The 24,010-nt window shown below is 38.0% G+C and overlaps 2 protein-coding genes across 12 annotated transcripts in view; both read right to left on the bottom strand.

The window, feature by feature from the left end:
• Positions 1-429, bottom strand: part of RAPGEF6 (Rap guanine nucleotide exchange factor 6) — a 220,023-nt gene extending 219,594 nt beyond the window's left edge. For 3 of the 9 annotated variants that reach the window (XM_004279878.4, XM_049707228.1, XM_033405850.2), the window contains exon 1: positions 121-421. In XM_004279878.4, coding sequence (XP_004279926.1) covers positions 121-189 — 69 coding nt within the window. In that variant the 5' untranslated portion in view covers positions 190-421. Of the gene's footprint in view, positions 1-120 lie in introns of all 9 variants that reach the window. The other 6 variants (XM_004279876.4, XM_033405844.2, XM_033405852.2 and 3 more) reach the window with 5 other exon arrangements.
• A 6,135-nt stretch (positions 430-6,564) lies between these two features.
• The window catches only part of FNIP1 (folliculin interacting protein 1), a 132,302-nt gene continuing 114,856 nt past the window's right edge, over positions 6,565-24,010 (bottom strand). For all 3 annotated transcript variants that reach the window (XM_004279881.3, XM_004279882.3, XM_049707230.1), the window contains 3 exons: positions 22,672-22,869; positions 11,755-11,870; positions 6,565-9,338 (listed from right to left, as the gene is read on the bottom strand). In XM_004279881.3, the coding sequence (XP_004279929.1) occupies positions 9,260-9,338; positions 11,755-11,870; positions 22,672-22,869 (393 nt within the window). In that variant the 3' untranslated portion in view covers positions 6,565-9,259. The remainder of the gene's footprint in view (positions 9,339-11,754; positions 11,871-22,671; positions 22,870-24,010) is intronic.

Here is a 24,010-nt window from a genome sequence, read left to right as displayed (position 1 = left end):
ACAGACACCTTGGCAGCAGGTGCGAGGCTCTGACAAGGGGACAGTTGCCGCAAGTTTCGGACCGACCGAGGGATGCTGTCCGTTGGACAGCGGGAGGCGCGCCGGGCCAGCTGGCCTTACCTCGGGCGTCCGCTCGGGCGGCTTCTTCTTCAGCGCCTGCCTGGCTCCGGGGTCCACGGGTGAGTTCATGGTCGCGGCCCCGGCCCCCGTGCTCCCCAGCCTGCCCTTAGCAGCCCACGCGACAGCCCATTCACCCTAGGTAGGGGGGCTACACCCTTTTCCCCCTCCCCTGAAGAAGGGAGCTCCAGACTGCGGCGGGGACCCCGCTTTGGCAAACAAGCCTTCACACGGCCCGCCCAGGGCCTCAGCCCACGCGCGACTGGCCAGAGAAGCCCGCGCGGGGGCGGAGGAAAGGCGAGTGCGCGTGCGCAGCACGCGCAAGCGCGCAAACGGACGCCTAAGGGCGTGACTCTGAAATGACGTAAAAACTGGGGCGGTGCAGTGAAGCCTCCTCCAACCCTTCTTCGTGAGATTTGAAGAAACGTCGCGAGACAGCACCCAAGCCCGTCACGGGATCCGCCTCGGAGTTGGGGTTTCCGCCGCACCAGTTTCCGGTGGGGGGGGGGGCTGAAAACGCGCTGTGACCTACTGAACGAGAATAGCGTGTTGGGGATCGAACCCGTGCGGCAGGTGTTCTGGGTGGAGAGTTCTGTTTGTTCCAAAATCCGGAAGCTCGGGGCATGGCCAAGCCCGGGGCGGAGCTCCAGGTCTGCAACTCCGACACCGCTCCCTGGGAGAACGTGCGGAAGTCGAAGCGGCCATTCGGCAAACAAGGAAGTTCATAGCTTCTCTTCCCTGTCTTCTAATAAAACGAATCTGTTGTGGAAGGGGCCCGCCGAGAAGTACCTGCCTTGTCTAAGACGGACGCCCTGACATCAGGGCAGAGGAACCGAAGTTTCGTGGCCTTGAGCAGGGGTGGGCAGCCACCGTGCCTGCAGCCAGCTCAAGAGTTACTGCTGGTTTGCGAAGTCAGTCTAGACTACGTTCACGTAACCAATGCCCAGGACAGCCTTTCCTCCGCCCAACCCCTTCTCAGGCAACGGGCCTTAGGGTTGCCTGGCTCAGGAGTGACCGCTCTCTCACTACACTTTACATACTAGTCTGTTTCCCAACAGGCCGAATAAAGCAAATTAACATTTATTTACTAGTCCCTTGGTAAGAAAAACATCTCGACTACTCTCTGCGGCAGCCACACACCTGCAGAGGCTGTTTCTGCCTTAAGTTCACTAACAATTCCAGAATCCATCGTTCTAAACAGTCCTATGTCAGCGTACAGATAAGCCGTACAGGTTACACAGTTCCTTACTTTGGAGCCTCATAAGCATGTCCTTTCCACTGAATACATCTTAGTATTTCTTACAGCAATTGACATGGTTCCCTAAATAACTCGAAGGGATTTAAGATTATGACGTTATTCACATTAATTTTTAATGACATGGTAATAAGAAAATTATATTTTAGAGTAACAAAAGGGAAAGGAGAGTTCAGGCTGCAACATTCACCGTTTCAGGGACCTAGTAATGATGGCTGATGTTAATAAGGGTTTTGTTTTCCGTTGGTCATTAACCTTGCCCAAACTTGAAGTTTACAACATAATATTAGCACATTTCGTTTTTAAGTATAGGACAAAAGTCTTACCAGGGAAGTTATGACTCAGCCACTCACTCTGGAAGGAAATTTTCAGTTGATCACAATTGTGACATTGTCACTTTCGTCATTTTTTTGTGTATAAACATATCCTCTCAAAAGTCTGCGTAAGATCACAAAAGTTATCCCTTCCATTTTTGAAGCATGTTTCCAAAGCCACATCAATATTTTGAAAAGAGGGAAAAGGCATTAAAGCATGATGACCACGAGCTTGGACTTTAGGGGCAAACATCTGTATTTGTCTTTAATAGGCCATTTCTAGTTAAATGACTTAGTTATTTGATATTTCTAAACTTCAGTTTCCTTAACCGTAAAATGGGAATAGTAAAAGACCTATTGCTTTGGAATTCTCTTAAGATTACATGAGATAATTTATGTGAAGCATTTACGATGTTGCCTGCACAATCCAGGCACTCTTTACTATTTCTATTACTTTACCTCTAGGAAGTGATTTCTCTAAAGCATACATTCAAATTTGAAGAATTGGATAGGTTTTTCCTTTACTGCTTTTTTTTATTAGAACTATTAAGAATCACATTTAAGTATTCATGAAGATGTGGAGCAACAGGAACTCTCACAAACTGCCAGTTAAGTGTCTATTGGGAAACCAGTTAGAAAAAAAAGAAGTATCTAGTAAAGCTGAAACTAGCAAGCCCACTCCTTGATATATGTCCTAAAGAATACCCAGAAAAGATGAACAAAAATGGGCACTGTTCATATTAGCCAAAAATTGGAAATAACCGAATTGTCCATCAACTATAGAATGGGTAAATTGCTGTATATTCATTCAGTGAAATACCACCTACATAGCACATGAATGAATCTCCAACATAATGTTGATAGAAAAAAAGCAAAACAAAATATGGGGTATAATTACACAAAGTTCAAACAAGCAAAACTAAAGTATATCACTTAGGGATGCATACACAAAACTATTAAAAGAGAGCAAGGAAATGTTCACGAAAATCATGTTGGAATTTACAAAAATGAGAAGGGAGAGTATTACGATCAGGATAGGGCACATGGAGGAGGGGTGGAGATCCTGAATTACTGAAAATGATTTACTTCTTGACCTAAGTGATGGTTACATTAGTGTACATTTATTAATTTTATATAATACTTGACAAGAAAAAATTAAGTCTATAAAAGTAACATTAATATAGACCTTATAAGACAGCAACAGTAAAAACAGTATATTAATATCCACAGTAACTATACACACCTAAATTTAAACATATTTTCAAAATCTATCTTGTCCTTTCCTATCCTGTATTGTGCTTTGGTATGCTGAAAAAAGTGAGGAGACAGTGAGAGCTCTAATAGCTATTTTCAGAGAAAAGCCAACCTCTACGATAGGATTCACCAACATTAACATGTATCTGAAACAAAAAAGTAATGGTTCTGAATGCAAGTAATTTACTAAATTATAGGAAAACAAAAAGATGGTTAAGTCTTTAAAAAAAAAAAGTAGCTTAACTACTTACCCTACCTTAATTTTTGTCATTATACTTACCACAACCTGACAGCATAATATCTTTGTCTATCTCCTCCACCAGCAGGAAATATGTAAACTTCATGAGAAAGTGTGTGTTATTTACTGACTTATACCTGGCACCCAGACCCGTGCCCAGCACATAACAGGTGCTCAATCAATATCTGCTAAATGAATAAATTGATCTATCTAAGGACTAAGTGATTAAGAGGGGATTTTGCTTTTAAAAAGATAGACACTTGATTGCTTTCCAATGGCAAAGAAAGATATCTGGCTAGACAACTGTTCTATTATGCAAAACTGAATACTTATTAGGCACACACAATCATATGGCCATCTTTGCAGAACAACAGCAAACCATCAAAAGACTGAAGTTAAGAGCACTGGTTTTAATAGCACCTAGAATGGAGTAAGGAATTCAGATTTGGGGTATGCTGGGAAACTGAGTCACTACTAGTTGAAAACTAAGAGCACTTGCTGGCCCAATTTCTATCACTGAATAAGAATCTTTGAGGGTGGGGTCTAGGAATTAATACTTTCCAAACACTATCTAGGTGTTCCTAATATGCAACCAGGTTTGAAAACTACTTTAAACTAACTCAGGTTTTGGACTGGTCTGACCCATCTTAATTCCAACACAGTGAAGGGTATTGACTTGTGAGTGATGAAGCAAATGTATGACACAAAAGTGGCATCACAAGTTTCTTGAGGAAATAATATCTTCTTTATATTTACACAACAACACTTCAACAAGGTTATTCCCTTTGAGACAATTTAGGTAACACTGCTTTTATCAATAATTTTACTTTGACTGTTGAAGTGAATATAAAGACATGTTTTGGGACTGTCCTTGTTACAATGGTCACTTGGAAAGGAAGGAATCTCCAACCTCTTCAACTTAATACTCTCCTTAAATACAGTTATACCTAGGGGAGGTCTAATCAGATAGTGCTAACCTGGGCAGAGAGCTGTCTGCAACCTGATGAAGGGATAGGTCTAGGCTCATACTTTTACGAAAAGGAGAGTCCCTTTTAAAGGAAACGTTATAAGGGGACCAAACCCTGGGGTGTTGGCAAGAAAGAAGCCCCTGACCCGAGCATATGCTTTAAGACCAGAAGTTCTCCTGAAAAAATAATGGATGGAAATTTCATCCATTTAAAAATCTCTTGCTAAAAATTTCTTTTAAAAAATTTAAAAGAAAATTCTTTACAACTCTCTTTTGGATTGCCTGTATTTTCTTTTCTTTAGGGAAGTTTCAAATCTTAACTCTACAGCAAACATGGCCAAGTCTACAGTCTGCACTATAAAGCAAGGACAAGAAGCATTACAGTCTCCAACTTCCCCCTTTCCTATCTGCCTAAGTCCTTCTCACTCAGAGTTACAATTCCCCAGCCCCCAGTGCACCTTCAGCTCATGTTTGGTCCCACTTGCCACCCGACCCCTACACCTCCTACAATGGCAAAGACAAACAAAGAAATCTCAGGTATCTTCACAACACATCTGTCACCACATCCTAGTTGGAAACATTCTGTTCTGAGACAGGAAAGAGTATATGACCTCAGATTAAATTCTCTGTATTTCAGTTTCTCATTAGCAGAATCTATGCTTCTCAGAAATGTTGCAAGATTTCTTTAAATTTTTATCAGAGAACAGCACATATAAACACAGGTAATTATAAACCTCTAAACTATCTGATAAATGCTTCCCAAATACTTGATACTTCCTTTCTGCTTTAAAACAGTGCACTTAGTCTCTTCAGTCAAATGTAAGAGTGATAAATGTAAAATAATATAAAAACAGGCACTGCAAAAAGCCCCTGGCCTAATCCTGCCGCCTGGCGTAACTCTGCCCAAATCAACCCAACCTGAGTAAGGCAGCTTCCCAACAGCCTACTCAGGGTTGAATCACTGCTGCAGAGCAGGCGCTAAGGACTGATGGAAGAGGTGACTTCCCTACAATGCAGATGAAGACGACAGACTTGCTCAGAGGGACATGCAAATCCATGAACAGAACAGGATTAGAATCCAAACCAACAGGCCAATTTTTTGTTTAATTTTAAAGTCAGGGGCTTCCCTGGTGGCGCAGTGGTTAAGAATCTGCCTGCCAATGCAGGGGACGCGGGTTCAAGCCCTGGTCTGGGAAGATCCCACGTGCCGCGGAGCAACTAAGCCCGTGCACCACAGCTACTGAGCCTGCACTCTAGAGCCTGTGAGCCACAACTACTGAGCCCATGTGCTACAACTACTGAAGCCCGCACACCTAGAGCCTGTGCTCCGCACAAGAGAAGCTACTTCTCATTGCCTTCTCAAGGCAATGAGAAGCCCGTGCACCTCAACGAAGAGAAGCCCCTACTTGCTGCAACTAGAGATAGCCCATGCGCATCAACAAAGACCCAATGCAGCCAAAAATAAATGAATAAAATAATAAAGTCAGTAGTAATTTTAATTAGAAACAATGTTCTTGACAAGTTTACATGGCTTCTTCTAGTTTTAAATGATTGATATTCAGTTTGTTTTCACAAAAGCACTTAAAGAAAATTTCAATTTGTCATCGTGAAGATTAGGTCAAATGTAAGAATATACCATATTTTTTTGGTTACTACACTTTAACTCAAAAGAATATATGTTAGGACTTCCCTGGTGGCGCAATGGTTAAGAATCCGCCTGTCAATGCAGGGGACACGGGTTTGAGCCCTGGTCCAGGAAGATCCCACAGGCTGTGGAGCAACTAAGCCTGTGCATTGCAACTACTGAGCCTGCACTCTAGAGCCTGCAAGCCACAACTACTGAGCCCACATGCTGCGACTACTGAAGCCTGCGCGCTCTAGGGCCTGTGTGCTACAACTACTAAGCCCGCGTGCTGCAACTACTGAAGCCCGCGCCTAGAACCCATGCTCCACAACAAGAGAAGCTACCGCAATGAGAAGCCCGTGCACTGCAACGAAGAGTAGCCTCTCTCACTGCAACTAAAGAAAGCCCGCACACAGCAACAGACCCAATGCAGCCAAAAATAAAAAAATAAAGAATAAATGTTAAATTTCCCCCAAAATAAAATAGATAGGAGCTGTACAGCAAAGGCTGGACAGATTACCTAGCAACCATAGCACCCCAAAATTACTGAGCATTTGGAGTGTGCCAAGCATTGAGATAAATTCTTGACATTCCTTATTTCATTTGACTCTCACAACCTCATAAAGTAGATTCTACTAAGTTACCAATTCAGAAATTTAGGATTAGAGAAGGACATTATGAACAAGGTCACATGCCTAGAAGTGTCACATTTGGGAAAACAATCCAGGTGGGCCGGCACCAGAATCCATGTTACATATACCTTATTAAATGTGAAAGAAAGAACAACATCATCCATCAAATTGACATGTGTATTTATTGCACAAATATCCCCTAGAACTGGGAGGTTATTATAATACAGGCGTACATTTGAGAAATGTATACAGAACAAGAAACAAGTATTTACATTTTACATCTCCCACCATCTAAATAACTTAAAGCATAATAATCTCATAAGACATCTACCAGAAGTAGGCATTGTGTAAAATCTGTTTCTTTTTAAAGTGATCATCCCCAGTGTATGCCAATTGCAACAAAATGAAATCTGTGCTAGTATGTTTATTGCACTTAACATTTTCAAACTCAAAATTAAGACATATTAATAAAAGCCAGGAATATTTAAAATCAAACCAATTAGTTTATATACAGGAAAAATTAGTTTTAAATCTATAATGTAAAAGATCCCTTTTTCATCTCCTGTTGCAACAAATAGGTTTTTAAAATGTGTAACATATATCTATCTGTACCGTAAGAAGTTGAAAAAAATTATTTTGAACAGGCCAAAAATTCTTTTCACATTCATCATAATGATCACACTTTAAAGAAGTAGCAGCTCATTCCTTGGGCTTTGTGTAATGCAAGAATGACTATGACGAAGGAGCAGAAATTACAGAAGAATTGCAAATTATAAAACTCAGGAATCCTATAAGGATTGATGATTCTATAAGAAACTATAGGCCTTTTCCTTTCAAGCAAAGCTTAGTTTTAAGAATTACAGTAGCATGAGCCATCCATTTATTGAAGACTAGATTTCCTAAATGGTAATTTATTAGAGATTTCAAATAGATAGGACTGTGAATAGTTCAATGATTAATTTAAACAATAACACACATAAAAAAGACACTGTCTACCTGCTACATATTCTGAACTACAATTAAAAATAAAAATGTACAGTGGCCACATATGCTCTTTTCTATATTCTGAATTCTGCTAAAGAGATTGATTCATAAAATTCCAAACAACAGATGAGAGAAGAACTTCATTAATGAATAGACTAAAAAAATTAAGCTAATGAAAATATATCCATAAATACCCTTTGACAGCAAGTCATCCATGGAAGACTCTGGTACTAACTGGGACCAGCTGATAGGACACAGGGGCCAAAGCAATTGCAAGCACACCAATTTCAGGTTTACATTCCATTAAAATAACCATTTCTTCTTAGTCTAGCTGGAGATTAGAGTAAGATAAAATGTGACCCAATGCTATAAATTCAAGGTCAATGACTAAATAAACCACAGAAATCTTCCTTAATTATTGAAAACTTAAATAGCAAGAATAGATGCATTATAGACAAAATGTACCTAGAAACAGAATGAGCAAGTGGTTTTCTGTTTTAAGCTAATCAACTAATTATGATGAAAATAGTTCATGAAAGCAGAAACCAGCTTCACTTCTAGCATTAAAAGCATCTTAGACCAGATAAGTAAAGGATAAACTATAATGTAGTATTTCAAGTAAACTGAGGTAGTAGAGCATAATGAAAACTTTATCTACCCATCTTTCTATTTACATTACTTACAAGAGTTTGGTTCCATATTAGCCTTTCTCACAAGCAACACTCTACAATATATACAAAAACAATAACAACTGAAAAGTTGAAATCTTTGAAAAAAGTTAGCTTTTGGAAGAGAGGAGCTATTAGAGAAAAAAAAAATCTTAAGAGTTAATGAGTTCTTTTAGTGTAAACTGAATATTATGAAGCAGTGAAACAAATATTCAGTTCCTATGGGTTCAAGAAGGGCTGATACCGAAACCAAGGGCCTCGGCTACCTGAGCACTTTTAAAGAAAATAGTATTATTTCTGCCAATGCTTTGGTGCAATTTTTAATCCTAATTTTAATTTATTAAATTAAATGCAAATATGTAAATATTAACATTTATAAGAATTAGCTTATACTTATAAACAAAACAAATGGTATAAAGTAGTATTCTTATTTTGGGAATCTACATTCCTCAGCCTTAAAAAAAGATTGGCTTTACTTATATTTTAGGGTGTGTGAAACAGAAAAATCACCAGAAAGTAATATTTCAACATTATATACAATTAATCCTAGTTGAAAATATATTTTTTAAAAAGGCATGTTTACCAATCTTGTATTTCTACCTCTGCTTTTTTAAAAAATAGATACATATGTACACTTGGATGGATAACATAACACAGATTTATACGCTTTATTCTGAGTTTATTCTAATTAACAAGCTGTTTAAAATACTCTGAGAAATACCCAGAAATCAGCTATTTTGAATTGAAAAACAAAAAAACACAAAGTTTCATAGATCTTTGTACCTTAGAAATAAAGAATTAAAACTAATGAAATGACTCTTTCTGAGCCATTTAATCATGAGATATCCATTCCTCCTACTTATGGGTTGTGGCAAGACTGTGGTGATCATAATGAAATTCCTCAATGTTATTCATTTTGTAGAAACGCCGAAGTTACACTTTGGCTTCTTCAAATGCTTTCCCCCCAAATGCTGTTTTTAGTTTCACTTGGTTAAAAGTCTGCCACCATCCAGAAGTCCAGTCAAAATGAAAAAGCCATCCAGTGATGACACAATATGCACTGCAATGCAGAATACCCACCCAGGTGACTGACTCATTCAGATGCAGGTCTGACAGAGAAAAAAAATTGCCATAAATGCATGTTGTGACTGCTTCCTTGGTTTCTACTTAACTTTCCACCAAAGTTCATTTCCAACAGCCTTTCTGTTAAAGTAGTATCTGAGCAACATATGGAGAGTGAGTGCTTGCTACAGCAGCCAGAAGAGGAAGATCACTGGATTCAATCCTGAAATTAAAAAAAAAAAAATCTCAGTTCAGGTTTATTCCTACAGGCAATGACTGCTATCTATAAAGTCACTATACATCTCCACTCAAGGAGCTTGGCCACCCTGGCCAAAAGGAAAAGGGTAAGAGAACTGAAGATAATGAAAATTAGAAATTTTTCAGTAAGTAAAAACCATAACTAAAGATTTTTAAAACAGAAAGCCTCTGAAACCCAACAGTAACAAAGTCACGAATGCAAGAAACCATCTCACTGATGTGCTGATGGACCATGCATCAGGGCAAGGGATAATGTCTAAGAAATACTATATAGGGACTTCACTGGTGGCGCAGTGGTTAAGAAGCCACCTGCCAATGCAGGGGACACAGGTTCGAGCCGTGGTCCAGGAAGATCCCACATACGGCGGAGCAACTAAGCCTGTGCGCCACAACTACTGAGCCCACGTGACACAACTACTGAAGCCTGTGTGCCTAGAGCCTGTGCTCCGCAACAAAGAGAAGCCACCGTAATGAGAAGCCTGCTCACCACAACGAAGAGTAGCCCCCGCTTGCTAAAACTAGAGAAAGCCCACGCCCAGCAACGAAGACCCAACGCAGCCAAAAATAAATAAATAAATTTATTTTTTTAAAAAAGAAATATTATATAGTATAATAACAGAATAATAGTGTGCAGCCATATTGTTTTGGATACAAATGTTTCTATAATAAGATTTACTGGGAAGACATAATGGAAGCCTCTTAAAAATACAACCTACCACAAATAACTTATACGAAAAGAAAAATGGCCAATAAATATCAAAATAAGTTATGCAGACACACTCCTCGTTAGAGAATAAACCTGAATAAAATCAGATTTCATTTTTCAGCTAGTAGCTTGGTGAAGATTAAAAAGTTTGGTAATAAATAGCAGTAAGAAGAGTGTGCTTCCCACTGTTCGTGAAAATTTATTCTGGTACTTTCTGGATAGCATTTACTATTACTATCAAAATACCAACAATTTAATCACATATGGCCTTTAATTCAAAAATTCTACATCAAAGAATTTATCCTATAAACCTCAAAGGTTTATATTTATTCCAGCATTGATTTGTAACAGCAAAATACTGAAAATAAATTCCACCATATAATGGAATGCATTACAGCCATTAAAAATGATATAGATCAGTATGTGTGGTATGTGCTTAAATGAACAAACATTCAAGATACATTAAAAGGCAAGCTGCACCAAGATATATAGAGTACAAATTAATTTATATTTTTAACCCTACACATTTAAAAATTCTGTAAGAAGAAACAATCCATTAACTGTGCTTGACTGAGGATTGGAAGTTGAGGAAAAGACTTACTTTTCACTTTATGCCAAAATGCACTGAAACTTTCATTATATGTACATTACTTTACAAATTAGTTTAAATTTTCTAAAAATAAAGGCATTACATGCAGAGAATCATCTATTTCCAATCTGGATAATAAGCAATAACATTAATGAATGAATTTAATTTGGTTTCAGACATATAGTAGCAACTCGATGTTGGCTCTTTCCCCCTTCATAAAAGCTCAAATTAGACAAATTCTAGCTTGTTTTAATTTATTCAACCAGCATTTCAAGAAATAATTTTCACATACACACACAAAAAGTGGACATAGAACACAGGGAAAGTGACTACAGAACATAATGAAAGGGGCTATACTATGCCTCTCGCCAATTTCCTGTTTGTCCTTCAGTTAGCATTTTAGATAATTAGCTTCTTCCCAGGAATAACTTCAGAGTATAAAGACATAATATATAGATAATGGGGAAGGAGTAATAATATGTAGATAATATACCATCATCCATAGAGTGCCATTACTTCAATCAGATCATTTGGAAGGCCGGGCAGATGCTGGGAATGATGAGTTTACAACATATTTAATAAATAAAAACAAATACTTATTTTTTTCTAATGCAAAAATTTAGACTTTAATTCCTTTTTATTCGACTATATTCTCAACCTACTGTAATTGCACAAGAGAAAGTGCATTTCAGATCAGTGTAGGACAGGGTTCTGCTTTTATACTGTATACAACAGGGGTCCCCAACCCACAGGCCGTGGACTGGTACTAGTCTGTAGCCTGTTAGGAACCAGGCCACACAGCAGGAAGTGACCGGCGGGCAAGCGAGCAAAGCTTCATCAGCCGCTCCCCATCATTCGCATTACTGCCTAAGCCATTCTCCACACCCCGTTGGTGGAAATGGAAACCGATCCCTGGAGCCAAATAGGTTGGGGACCGCTGGTATAGAACAACCCAGCTGATAACAGTACAGCTTCTAACAAGACAAAAAACTTAAAAAGAAAAAAGGCAATTCTGAGGAATATTCCTTGCCTAAATAAACACAGTGAAACGAGAAAGCAAAGCCGGAAAAGGAATCAGGAACATACCCTAAAACCACTCCCAGCTCCTTGACATGAACACGCATCTGCCCCCTCAGGTACTCAGACAGCATTTTGCTCTTGAAGTATAGCTCCTGTAACCGGTCTTCAAGATGCATTACACACTGCAGTTAGGAGGGAAACAAGAATCAAGTCAGAAAATGGACAGCTCTTAAGTAATGCAAATTCCAAAGCATCATGTTTTGACAATTCTATTTAGTTATTCCAACATAAACTAAAATTTGGAGCACATTTTTATTTTTTGAATTTTATTTTATTTTTTATATAGCAGGTTCTTATTAGTTATCCATTTTATACATATTAGTGTATATATGTCAGTACCAGTCTACCAATTCATCCCACCACCCGCACCACCCCGCCGCTGCATCAACGTACATTCCCACCAACAATGCCAGAGGGTTCCTCCTCTCCACACCCTCTCGAGCATTTGTTGTTTGTAGATTATATGATGATGCCCAATCTAAATGGTGTGAGGTGATACCTCATTGTAGTTTTGATTTGCATTTCCCTAATAATTAGTGATGTTCAGCAGCTTTTCATGTGCTTCTTGGCCTTCTTGGGAGAAATGTCTATTTAGGTCTTCTGCCCATATTGGGTTGTTTGTTTTTTTTATGTTGAGCTGCATGAGCAGTTTATATATTTTGGAGATTAATCCATTGTCCATTGATTCGTCTGCAAATATTTTCTCCCATTCTAAGGGTTCTCTTTTCATCGTTTGTAGTTTCTTTTGCTGTGGAAAAGCTTTTAATCTTAATTAAGTCCCATATGTTTATTTTTGTTTTCATTTCTTTTTTTTTTTTTTTTTTTGGTGGTACATGGGCCTCTCACTGTTGTGGCCTCTCCCTCTGTGGAGCACAGGCTCCGGAGGCACAGGCTCAGTGGCCATGGCTCAAGGGCCCAGCCGTTCCGCGGCATGTGGGATCCTCCCGGACCAGGGCATGAAACTGTGTCCCCTGCAGCGGCAGGGAGACTCTCAACCACTGCACCACCAGGGAAGCCCTGTTTTCATTTCTTACTCTAGGAGGTGGGTCAAAAAAGATCTTGCTGTGGTTTATGTCAAAGAGTGTTGTTCCTATGTTTTCCTCTAAGAGTTTTATGGTGTCTGGTCTTACATTTAGGTCTCAAATCCATTTTGACTTTATTTTTGTGTATGGTGCTAGGGAGTGTTCTAATTTCATTCTTTTACATGTAGCTGTCCAGTTCTCCCAGTACCACTTACTGAAGAGACTGTCTTTTCTCCATTGTATATCCCTGCCTCCTTTGTCATAGATTAGTTGACCATAGGTGCATGGGTTTATCTCTGGACTTTCTATCCAGTTTCTTGGATCTATATTTCTGTTTTTGTGCCAGTACCATACTGTCTTGATTACTGTAGCTTTGTAGTACAGTCTGAAGTCTGGAAGCCTGATTCCTCCAGCTCCGTTTTTTTCCCTCAAGACTGCTTCGACTATTCGGGGTCTTTTGTGTCTCCACACAAATTTTAAGATTTTTTGCTTAGTTCTATAAAAAATGCCATTGGTAATTTGATAGGGATTGCACTGAATCTGTAGATTGCTTTGGGTAGTACAGTCATTTTCATAATATTGATTCTTCCAGTCCAAGAACATGGTATATATCTCCATCTGTTTGTATCATCTTTAATTTCTCTCATCAGTGTCTTATACTTTTCTGCATACAAGTCTTTTGTCTCCCTAGGTAGGTTTATTCCTAGGTATTTTATTATTTTTGTTGCAATGGTAAATGGGAGTGTTTCCTTAATTTCTCTTTCAGATTTTTCATCACTAGTGTATGGGAATGCAAGAGATTTCTGTGCATTAATTTTGTATCCTGCAACTTTACCAAATTCATTGATTAGCTCTAGTAGTTTTCTGGTGGCATCTTTAGGATTCTTTATGTATAGTATCATGTCATCTGCAGTGTCAGTTTTACTTCTTCTTTTCCAATTTGTATTCTTTTTATTTCTTTTTCTTCTCTGATTGCAGTGGCTAGCACTTCCGAAACTATGTTGAAAAACAGTGGTGAGAGTGGACATCCTTCTCTTGTTCCTGATCTTAGAGGAAATGCTTTGAGGTTTTCACCGTTGAGAATGATGTTTGCTGTGGGTTTGTCGTACATGGCCTTTATTATGTTGAGGTAGCTTCCCTCTATGCTCAGTTTCTGGAGAGTTTTTGTCATAAATGGGTGTTGAATTTTGTCAAAAGCTTTTCCTGCATCTATTGAGATGATCATATGGTTTGACCATATTCTTCAATTTGTTAATATGGTGTATCACATTGATTATTTGCATATATTGGAGAATCATTACATTCCTGGGATAAATCCCACTTCCTCATGGTATATGATCCTTTTAATGTGTTGTTGGATTCTGCTTGCTAGTATTTTGTTGAGGATTTTTGCATCTATATTCATCAGTGATATTGGTCTGTAATTTTTTTTTGTAGTATCTTTGTCTGGTTTTGGTGTCCTCATAGAATGAGTTTGGGAGTGTTCCTTCCTCCACAATTTTTTGGAAGAGTTTGAGAAAGATGGGTGTTAGCTCTTCTCCAAATGTTTGATAGAATTCAGCTGTGAAGCCATCTGGTACTGGACTTTTGTTTCTTAGAAGATTTTTAATCACAGTTTCAATTTCGTTACTTGTGATTGGTCTGTTCATATTTTCTATTTCTTCCTGGTTCAGTCTTGGTAAGTTATATCTTTCTAAGAATTTGTCCATTTCTTCCAGGTTGTCCATTGCATTGGTAAAGAGTTGCTTGTAGTAGTGTCTTAGGATGCTTTGTATTTCTGCGGTGTCTGCTGTAACTTCTCCTTTTCATTTCTAATTTTATTGATTTGAGTCCTCTCCCTCTTTTTCTTGATGAGTCTGGCTAATGGTTTTTCAATTTTGTTTATCTTCTCAAAGAACCAGCTTTTAGTTTTATTGATCTTTGCTACTGTTTTCTTTGTTTCTATTTCATTTATTTCTGCTCTAATCTTTATCATTTCTTTCCTTCTACTAACTTTGGGTTTTGCTTGTTCTTCTCTACTTCTTTTAGGTGTAAGGTTAGATTGTTTATTTGAGATTTTTCTTGTTTCTTGAGGTAGGCTTGTATAGCTATAAACTTCCATCTTGTAACTGCTTTTGCTGCATCCCATAGGTTTTGTATCGTCATGTTTTCATTGTCATTTGTCTCTAGGTATTTTTTGATTTCCTCTTTGATTTCTTCAGCGATCGCTTGGTTATTTAGTAACATATTGTTTAGCCTTCAAGTGTTTGTGTTTTTTATGTTTTTTTCCCTGTAACTGATTTCTAATCTCATAGCATTGTGGTCAGAATAGATGCTTGATATGATTTCAATTTTCTTAAATTTACTGAGGCTTGATTTGTGACCCAAGATGCGATCTATCCTGGATAATGTTCCATGTGCACTTGAGAAGAAAGTGTATTCTGTTGTTTCTAGATGGAATGTCCTATAAATACCAATTAAATCTGATCTATTGTGTCATTTAAAGCTTGTGTTTCCTTATTAATTTTGTTTCGATGATCTGTCCATTGGTGTAAGTGATGTGTTAAAGTCCCCCATTATTACTGTGTTACTGTCAATTTCCTCTTTTATAGCTGTTAGCAGTTGCCTTATGTATTGAGGTGCTTCTATGTTGGGTGCATATATATTCATAATTGTTATATCTTCTTCCTAGATTGATCCCTTGATCATCATGTAGTGTCCTTCCTTGTCTCTTATAACATTCTTTAAAGTCTATTTTATCTGAGTATTGCTACTCCAGCTTTCTTTTGATTTCCATTTGCATGGAATATCTTTTTCCATCCCCTCATTTTCAGTCTGTATGTGTCCTAGGTCTGAAGTGGGTCCCTTGTAGACAGCATACATATGGGTCTTGTTTTTGTATCCATTCAGCGAGCCTGTGTCTTTTAGTTGGAGCATTTAATACATTCACGTTTAAGGTAATTGTTGATATGTATGTTCCTACTACCATTTTCTTAATTGTTTTGGGTTTGTTTTTGTAGGTCCTTTTCTTCTCTTGCGTTTCCCACTTAGAGAAGTTCCTTTAGCATTTGTTGTAGAGCTGGTTTGGTGGTGCTGAATTCTCTTAGCTTTTGCTTTTCTGTAAAGCTTTTGCTTTCTCCATCGAATCTGAATGAGATTATTGCTGGGTAGAGTAATCTTGGTTGTAGGTTCTTCCTTTCATCACTTTAAACATGTCATGCCACTCCCTTCTGGCTTGTAGAGTTTCTGCTGAGAAATCAGCTCTTAACCTTATGGGAGATCCCTTGTATGTTATTTGTCGTTTTCCCCTTGTTGCTTTCAATAATTTTTCTTAGTCTTTAATTTTTCCCAATTTCATTACTATGTGTCTTGGTGTGTTTCTCCTTGGGTTTATCTTGTGTGGAACTCTCTGAGCTTCCTGGACTTGGGTGGCTATTTCCTTTACCACGTTAGGGAAGTTTTCGACTATAATCTCTTCAAATATTTCCTCGGGTCCTTTCTCTCTCTCTTCTCCTTCTGGGACCCCTATAATGCGAATGTTGTTGTGTCTAATGTTGTCCCAGAGGTCTCTTAGGCTGTCTTTATTTCTTTTCATTCTTTTTTCTTTATTCTGTTCTGCAGCAGTAAATTCCACCATTCTGTCTTCCAGGTCAATTATCAGTGCTTCTGCCTCAGTTATTCTGTTATTAATTCCTTGTAGTGTATTTTTCATTTCAGTTATTGTATTGTTCATCTCTGTTTGTTTTTTAATTCTTCTAGGTCTTTGTTAAACATTTCTTGCATCTTCTAGATCTTTGCCTCCATTCTTTTTCCGAGGTCCTGGATCATCTTCACTATCATTATTCTGAACTCTTTTTCCGGGAGGTGGTCTATCTCCACTTCATTTAGTTGTTTTTCTGGGGTTTTATCTTGTTCCTTCATCTGGTACATAGCCCTCTGACTTTTCATCTTGTCTATCTTTCTGTGAATGTGGTTTTTGCTCCACAGGCTGCAGGATTGTAGTTCTTCTTGCTTCTGCTGTCTGCCCTCTGGAGCACATTTTTAAAGCATGCAATCTTAGCTAAAGGAGTGTAAACCTTCTCTAGCTCATATCAAAGATTTAGAGTCTACAGTTATTTTTGTACCGTGGTAAATTACACATAATATAAAATTTACCATTTTACATATAAAAGTTACCATTTTAAATACTTAAGTGTTCAACTGAGAGGCATTATGTACATTCAAAATGTTGTGCAAGTATCACCACTACCCATATCCAGAACTTAAAAAAATATGTTTTTATTCCAAATTTGATAAATAAAACACTCAAATTAATACATTACAAATGTATTTAAATTAGAAAGGCTGCATTCTCCTGTGAAGAGCAAAAGAAAAAAACTTTGCAACAGCTCACAGAGAGTGCTCTATAGGCCTTACTAGAAATGTTTCTAAGCTGGAATATTAAAAACTAAAACATATACATTTTTTTTTATTGTCAATTAACTTGATCAATTCACTAATAGGTGATTTTTCATGTGAATGGATGATATATATGTATGAGGAAAAAGGCATGAGGTGCAGGTGCTAAAACACTAAATTCTTGCAGAGTATTTCTTCCCAATGGAAACCAGCTGCTGTTAAAGCTTCTAAGAAAAACACATTTTGTTTTTCTTCAGAAAAAACAATTGAATGTATTTCTTGGCATACATTGTTTTGTGGTACATATTTTGTGGTATAATGCTCATGTAGGCTGAAAATAAGTGAAAAAAAATCTATAAAATGTTTATAATAAAATTCATCCATATATATATACACACACACACAATTTACCACACTACCCATTTTTAGGTATACAATTCAATGGCATTTAAGTACATTCGCAATGTTGTGCACCATCATCACTATCCACTTCCAGAACTTTTTTTCATTATCCCAAATAGAAACTCTGTACCCAGTATACAGTAACCCTTCATGCCCTCCTTCCCACCACCCCTGGGAACCTCTATCTACTTTCTGTTTCTATGAATGTGCCTATTATAGATACCTAATGTAAGTGGGACCACACAATATCTGTCCTTTTGTATTTTGCTTGTTTCACTTACTGTAACGTTCCATCCATGTTGTATCATGTATCAGAATTTCATTCCTCTAGGTTGTCACAAAGCATCGGGCTGATCTCCCTGTGCTGTGCGGCAGCTTCCCAATAGCCATCCATTTTACGTTTGGTAGTGTGTATATGTCAGTGCTACTCTCTCATTTCATCCCAGCTTCCCCTTCCCCCATGTCTCCATGCCCTCAAGTCCATTCTCTATGTCTGTGTCTTTATTCCTGCCCTGCCACTAGGTTCACTGGTACTGCTCTTTAAAATTCCATATATATGCATTAGCATACATTTGTTTTTCTCTTTCTGACGAGATATGGGGATATATGTATACATATAGCTGATTCACTTTGTTGTACAACAGAAACAAACACAACATTGTAAAGCATTTACACTCCAATAAAGATGTGAAGAAAAATAAAATAAAATAAAACTAAGACCCGCCAGGGACAGACGTGGTAATATGTATATTTTAAAAAAAAAAAAAAAAAAAAGAATTTCATTCCTCTTTATGGCTAAAGTATTCCATTCTATGTATTACACGTCATTTGTTGATGGACACGAGTTGTTTCCAATTTTGTCTACTGCAAGTTAATACTGCTGTGAACATTACCATACAATTGTCCCAGTCCCTGCTTTCAGTTATTTTGATTATAAACCTAGAAAAAGACTCGCTGGACCACATGACAATGCAATGTTAAACTTTTTGAGGAACTGCCAAACTGTTTTCCACAGCAGCTGCACCACTTTAGATTCCCACCAGCAACACACAAGGCTTCCAATTTCTCCGCATCCAATACTTTTTATTTTCAGGGTTTGCTTGATCACACCCATCCTTATCGTATCTCACTGTGGCTTTGATTTGCATTTTCCTAATGACTAATGGATGTTGAACATTCTCTCATGTGCTTATTGACTATTTGTATATCTTCTTAGGAGAAATGTCTACTCAAGTCCTCTGCCTATTTTTTGAGCTTTTTTTTTTAACATCTTTATTGGAGTATAATTGCTTTACAATGGTGTGTTACTTTCTGCTTTATAACAAAGTGAATCAGCTATACATATACATATATCCCCATATCTCCTCCCTCTTGCATCTCTCTCTCACCCTCCCTATCCCACCCCTCTAGGTGGTCACAAATCACCAAGCTGATCTCCCTGTGCTATGCAGCTGCTTCCCACTAGCTACCTATTTTACATTAGGTAGTATATGTAAGTCCATGCCACTCTCTGACTTCATCCCAGCTTACCCTTCCCCCTTCCCATGTCCTCAAGTCCATTCTCTAGTAGGTCTGTGTCTTTATTCCTGTCCTGCCCCTAGGTTCTTCATAACCATTTTTTTTTTTTTAGATTCCATATGTATGTGTTAGCATACAGTATTTGTTTTTCTTTTTCTGACTTACTTCACTCTGTATGACAGACTCTAGGTCCATCCAGCTCACTACAAATAACTCAATTTCGTTTCTTTTTATGGCTGAGTAATATTCCATTGTATATATGGGATCCCCATCTTCTTTGTCCATTCATCTGTCAATGGACACGCAGGTTGCTTCCATGTCCTGGCTATTGTAAATAGAGCTGCAATGAACACTGTGCTACATGACTCTTTTTGAATTATGGCTTTCTCAGGGTATATGCCCAGTAGTGGAATTGCTGGGTCATATGGTAGTTCTGTTTTTAGTTTTTTAAGGAACCGCCATACTGTTCTGCATAGTGGCTGCATCAATTTACATTCCCACCAACAGTACAAGAGGGTTCCCTTTTCTCCACACCCTCTCCAGCATTTATTGTTTGTAGATATTTTGATGATGGCCATTCTGACTGGTGTGAGGTGATACTTCATTGTAGTTTTGATTTGCATTTCTCTAATGATTACTGATGTTGAGCATTCTTTCATGTGTTTTGGCAATCTGTATATCTTCTTTGGAGAAATGTCTACGTAGGTCTTCTGCCCATTTTTGGATTGGGTTGTTTGTTTTTTGATATTGAGCTGCATGAGCTGCTTGTAAATTTTAGAGATTAATCCTTTGTCAGTTGCTTCATCTGCAAATATTTTCTCCCATTCTGAGGGTTGTCTTTTTGTCTTGTTGATGGTTTCCCTTGCTGTGCAAAAGCTTTTAGGTTTCATTAGATCCCATTTGTTTATTTTTGTTTTTATTTCCATTTCTCTAGGAGTTGGGTCAAAAAAGGATCTTGCTGTGATTTATGTCATAGAGTGTTCTGCTTATGTTTTTCTCTAAGAGTTTTATAGTGTCTGGCCTTACATTTTGAGTTTAATCCATCTGGAGTTTATTTTTGTGTATGGTGTTAGGGAGTGTTCTAATTTCATTCTTTTACATGTAGCTGTCCAGTTTTCCCAGCACCACTTATTGAAGAGGCTGTCTTTTCTCCATTGTATGTTCTTGCCTCCTTTATCAAAGATAAGGTGACCATATGTGTGTGGGTTTATCTCTGGGCTTTCTATCCTGTTCCATTGATCTATATTTCTGTTTTTGTGCCAGTACCATACTGTCTTGATTACTGTAGCTTTGTAGCATAGTCTGAAGTCAGGGAGCCTGATTCCTCCAGCTCCGTTTTTCTTTCTCAAGATTGCTTTGGCTATTCTTGAGTAGTTTCTTTGCTGTTGTTGAACTGTAGGAGTTCTCTATGTATTCTGGATATCAATCTCTTTTCAGATATATGATTAGCAAATATTTTCTCCTGTCAATTGTCTTCACTCTGTTGATAGTGTCCTTTGATACACAGAAGTTTTTAAGTTTGTTGAAGTCCCAATTTATCTATTTTTCCCTTTATTGCCTGTGCTTTTTTTTCTTTGGCGGTACGCGGGCTTCTTACTGCTGCGGCCTCTCCCGCTGCGGAGCACAGGCTCCGGACGCCCATATTGCCTGTGCTTTCGATGGCACCTCCAAGGAATCACTGCTAAATCCAATATCACGAAAATTATCCTCTATGTTTTCTTTTTTTTTTTTTTTGCGGTACGCGGGCCTCTCACTGTTCTGGCCTCTCCCGTTGCGGAGCACAGGCTCCAGACACACAGGTCCAGTGGCCATGGCTCATGGGCCCAGCCGCTCCGCGGCATGTGCAATCTTTCCGAACCGGGGCACAAACCCGTGTCCCCTGCATTGGCAGGCGGACTCTCAACCACTGCGCCACCAGGGAAGTCCCCCTATGTTTTCTTTAAAGAGTTTTATAGTTTTAGTACTTGAGCTTAGGTTTAAGTTTAGATTTAAGCTTGAGTTCATTTTTGTATATGGCATAATAAAGTAAGCATTCAACTTCATTCTTTTGCATGTATATATCCAGTTTTCTCAGCATGATTTTTTGAAAAGACTTGTTTCCCCTTTGAACAGTCTTGGCTTCCTTGTCAAAAACCAATTGACCATATTATGTGAGGGTTTATTTTGGGGATACTATATTCTATTCGTCTTTATGTCTGTCCTTATGCTAGTATCACACTGTTTTGATTACTGTCATTTTGTATTAAGTTTTAAAATTAGGAGGTGTGAGTCCTCCAACTTCATCTCAGTACTATCATCTTAATAATACTAAGTCTTACAAACCATGAATATGAGATGTCTTTCATTTATTTATGTCTTTAACTTCTTTCAGAGATGTTTTGTAGTTTTCAGTGTACAAGTCTTTTGCCTCCTTGGTTAAATTTATTCCTAAGTAATTATTCTTTTAATGTTATTGTAAGTGCTTTCTTAATTTCCTCTTCAAGATTGTTCATTCCTAGCTTATGGGAATGCAACTATCTTTGCATGCTGATTTATCTTGCATCTTTGCTGAATTCATCTATTAGCTCTCTCAGGGTTTTTTTGGTGGAATCTTTAAGTTTTCTACATATAAGATCATATTTGCAAGCAGAGATAATTTCACTTCTTCCTTTCCAATTTGGATGCCTTTGTTTCTTTTTCTTGCCTAACTGCTCTCGCTACAACTTTCCAATACTATGTTGAATAAAAGTGGTGGAGGTGAGCATCCATGTCTTGTCCCTGTTCTTAGGGGTAAAACTTTTAGTCTTTTACCACTGAGTATAATGTCAGCTGTGGGTTTGTCATATATGGCCTTTGTCATGTTGATCTACAAAGGTTTTTAACTATGCTATATTATAGTTCTCCTAACAAGAAAAGGAAAGAATCTTGAAAGTTGGAAATGATGTCTTCAGTAAGAGGTTACCAGTGTTATAAAGAGCGATCATCCAAAGTCCTAACACAAAAATGAGGATATAGAATTCACTGGCATTCTGCACAGAGCTTAGGGATGTTGCATTGCCATACCTCACATGATACTAAGTAAGGCACTAAATTCTGGCTGCTGAAATCACAGACTATATAGACACGTACACATCCCTTTCTGTCTTAGTCAGCTTGGGCTGCAACAACAAAGTACCACAGACTCAATGGCTTAAATAACAGAAAATTATTTTCTCCCAGTTCTGGAGACTGGAAGTCTGAGATCAGATCAGGGTGCCAGCATGGCTGAGTGTTAGTGAGAACTCTCTTCCTGGCTAGTAGATGGCTGCCTTCTTCCTGCGTCCTCACATGGTAGAGAGAGCACAATCTCTCTCTTCCTCTTCTTCTAAGGCCACTAATCCGATCATGAAGGCCCCACTCTAATGATCTAATCTAACCCTAATTAACTCCCAAAGGCCATCACACTGGGGAGTTATGGCTTCAAAATATGGATTTTAGGGGAACACAAACATTCAGTCCATAACACCTTCTTTCAGGAAAACAATGATGAAGCTAACAGTAGTATTCAATGTAGGCACATACATAACAATAGGGTTAAGTTAGCTATCACAGTGCTCACAGTAATTCAAGCCTTACAGATACTTACAAAATTTGGAGACAAGTTATGCTTATAAAGCTGAAGAGTGGAATGAAGCAGATTGGAAACAAGACTGGAAACCAACACTTCCTTTCCCAATTTATTATCTGTCATTCGTCTCTGGCTACTGGCCACTTGAACAGTCCATTTATCCATATCTGCTATAATACAGACAGCTTCTGCTATTGGTTCATCCAATACTGGATGCTGGGGAAAAAAAGAAGACATCATCTTATGATAAATAAAGTTTTCAAAGATAATGTTAATGGGATGGGCAAGGAAGAGATACTAGACAAAAACAAAATAAAAGAATATGAAATTCTGAGAGCTACTGCCAAAGAAACCTTGACAGTGAAGAGTGAAATAGTAAAGTAACTTAATAACAAATACCCTGAGATATTTTACAGAAGTCATCATAGGTAGAGGTTCATTACCAGAACTTTGTATTCTTTAACCCAGAACTTGAATTTCACCAGTATTTTGATCATTCATTCATTCAACAAATTTACTGAGTGCCAACTATGTGCCAGGCAACTGAAAGAAAATGTTTTTACCTTGAGAGAGTTAAATATTTTAAAAATCAGTAGGAAATAAATTCATATGAAGAAGTCAATGATAAGGTTCTGTGCTAACTACCCCATCCAGTCAGGCATTAATTTCCTTGAGCACCTCAGAGGCTATCCCTTGATTATCCCTTCCTGGCTACGTATGCCAGGTTTTTTCTGTTTTACAGATGTATATCCAGAGTATGGATATAACCGTTCAAAAGGAGACAAATCAACAGGTACTAACATGTCTCTCCAGGATACATGGTTAAATGGAAAAAAAAAAAGTCACTACACACACACACACACACACACACACACATTATATCCCAATTATGTTTTTAAAAATCAGGGGACTTCCCTAGTGGTCCAGTGGGTAAGACTCTGCACTCCCAATGCAGGGGACCTGGGTTTGATCCCTGGTCAGGGAACTAGATGTCGCATGAATGCTGCAACTAAGAGTCCGAATGCCACAACTAAGACCCACCACAGCCAAAATAAATAAATAAATATTTAAAAAAAAAAAATTTACCATCTATATCTAAATGCAAATGTATAGAAAAAAGAATGAAAATACTCAAATCAAACTATCATAAAGATCTTTGTGAAGAAGTATGGAATATTAAGAGTATGAAGAAGGATTTTTACTTTTTGCTTTGTATATATTGTTTAAATTTCTATCAGAAGCATTCACCTAAAGGATACTTTTATAATTAGAAAATTTAACACATAGTGAAAAAAAAATTTTTAACTCACGTACACGGATAAAAGGACCACAGGCATATGGCTGTGCCCTTGGTTTC

The sequence above is a fragment of the Orcinus orca genome, chromosome 3, assembly GCF_937001465.1.
Source record: "Orcinus orca chromosome 3, mOrcOrc1.1, whole genome shotgun sequence".
Taxonomy (NCBI): Eukaryota; Metazoa; Chordata; class Mammalia; order Artiodactyla; family Delphinidae; genus Orcinus; species Orcinus orca.
This window is presented reverse-complemented; position numbering and strand designations above follow the sequence as displayed.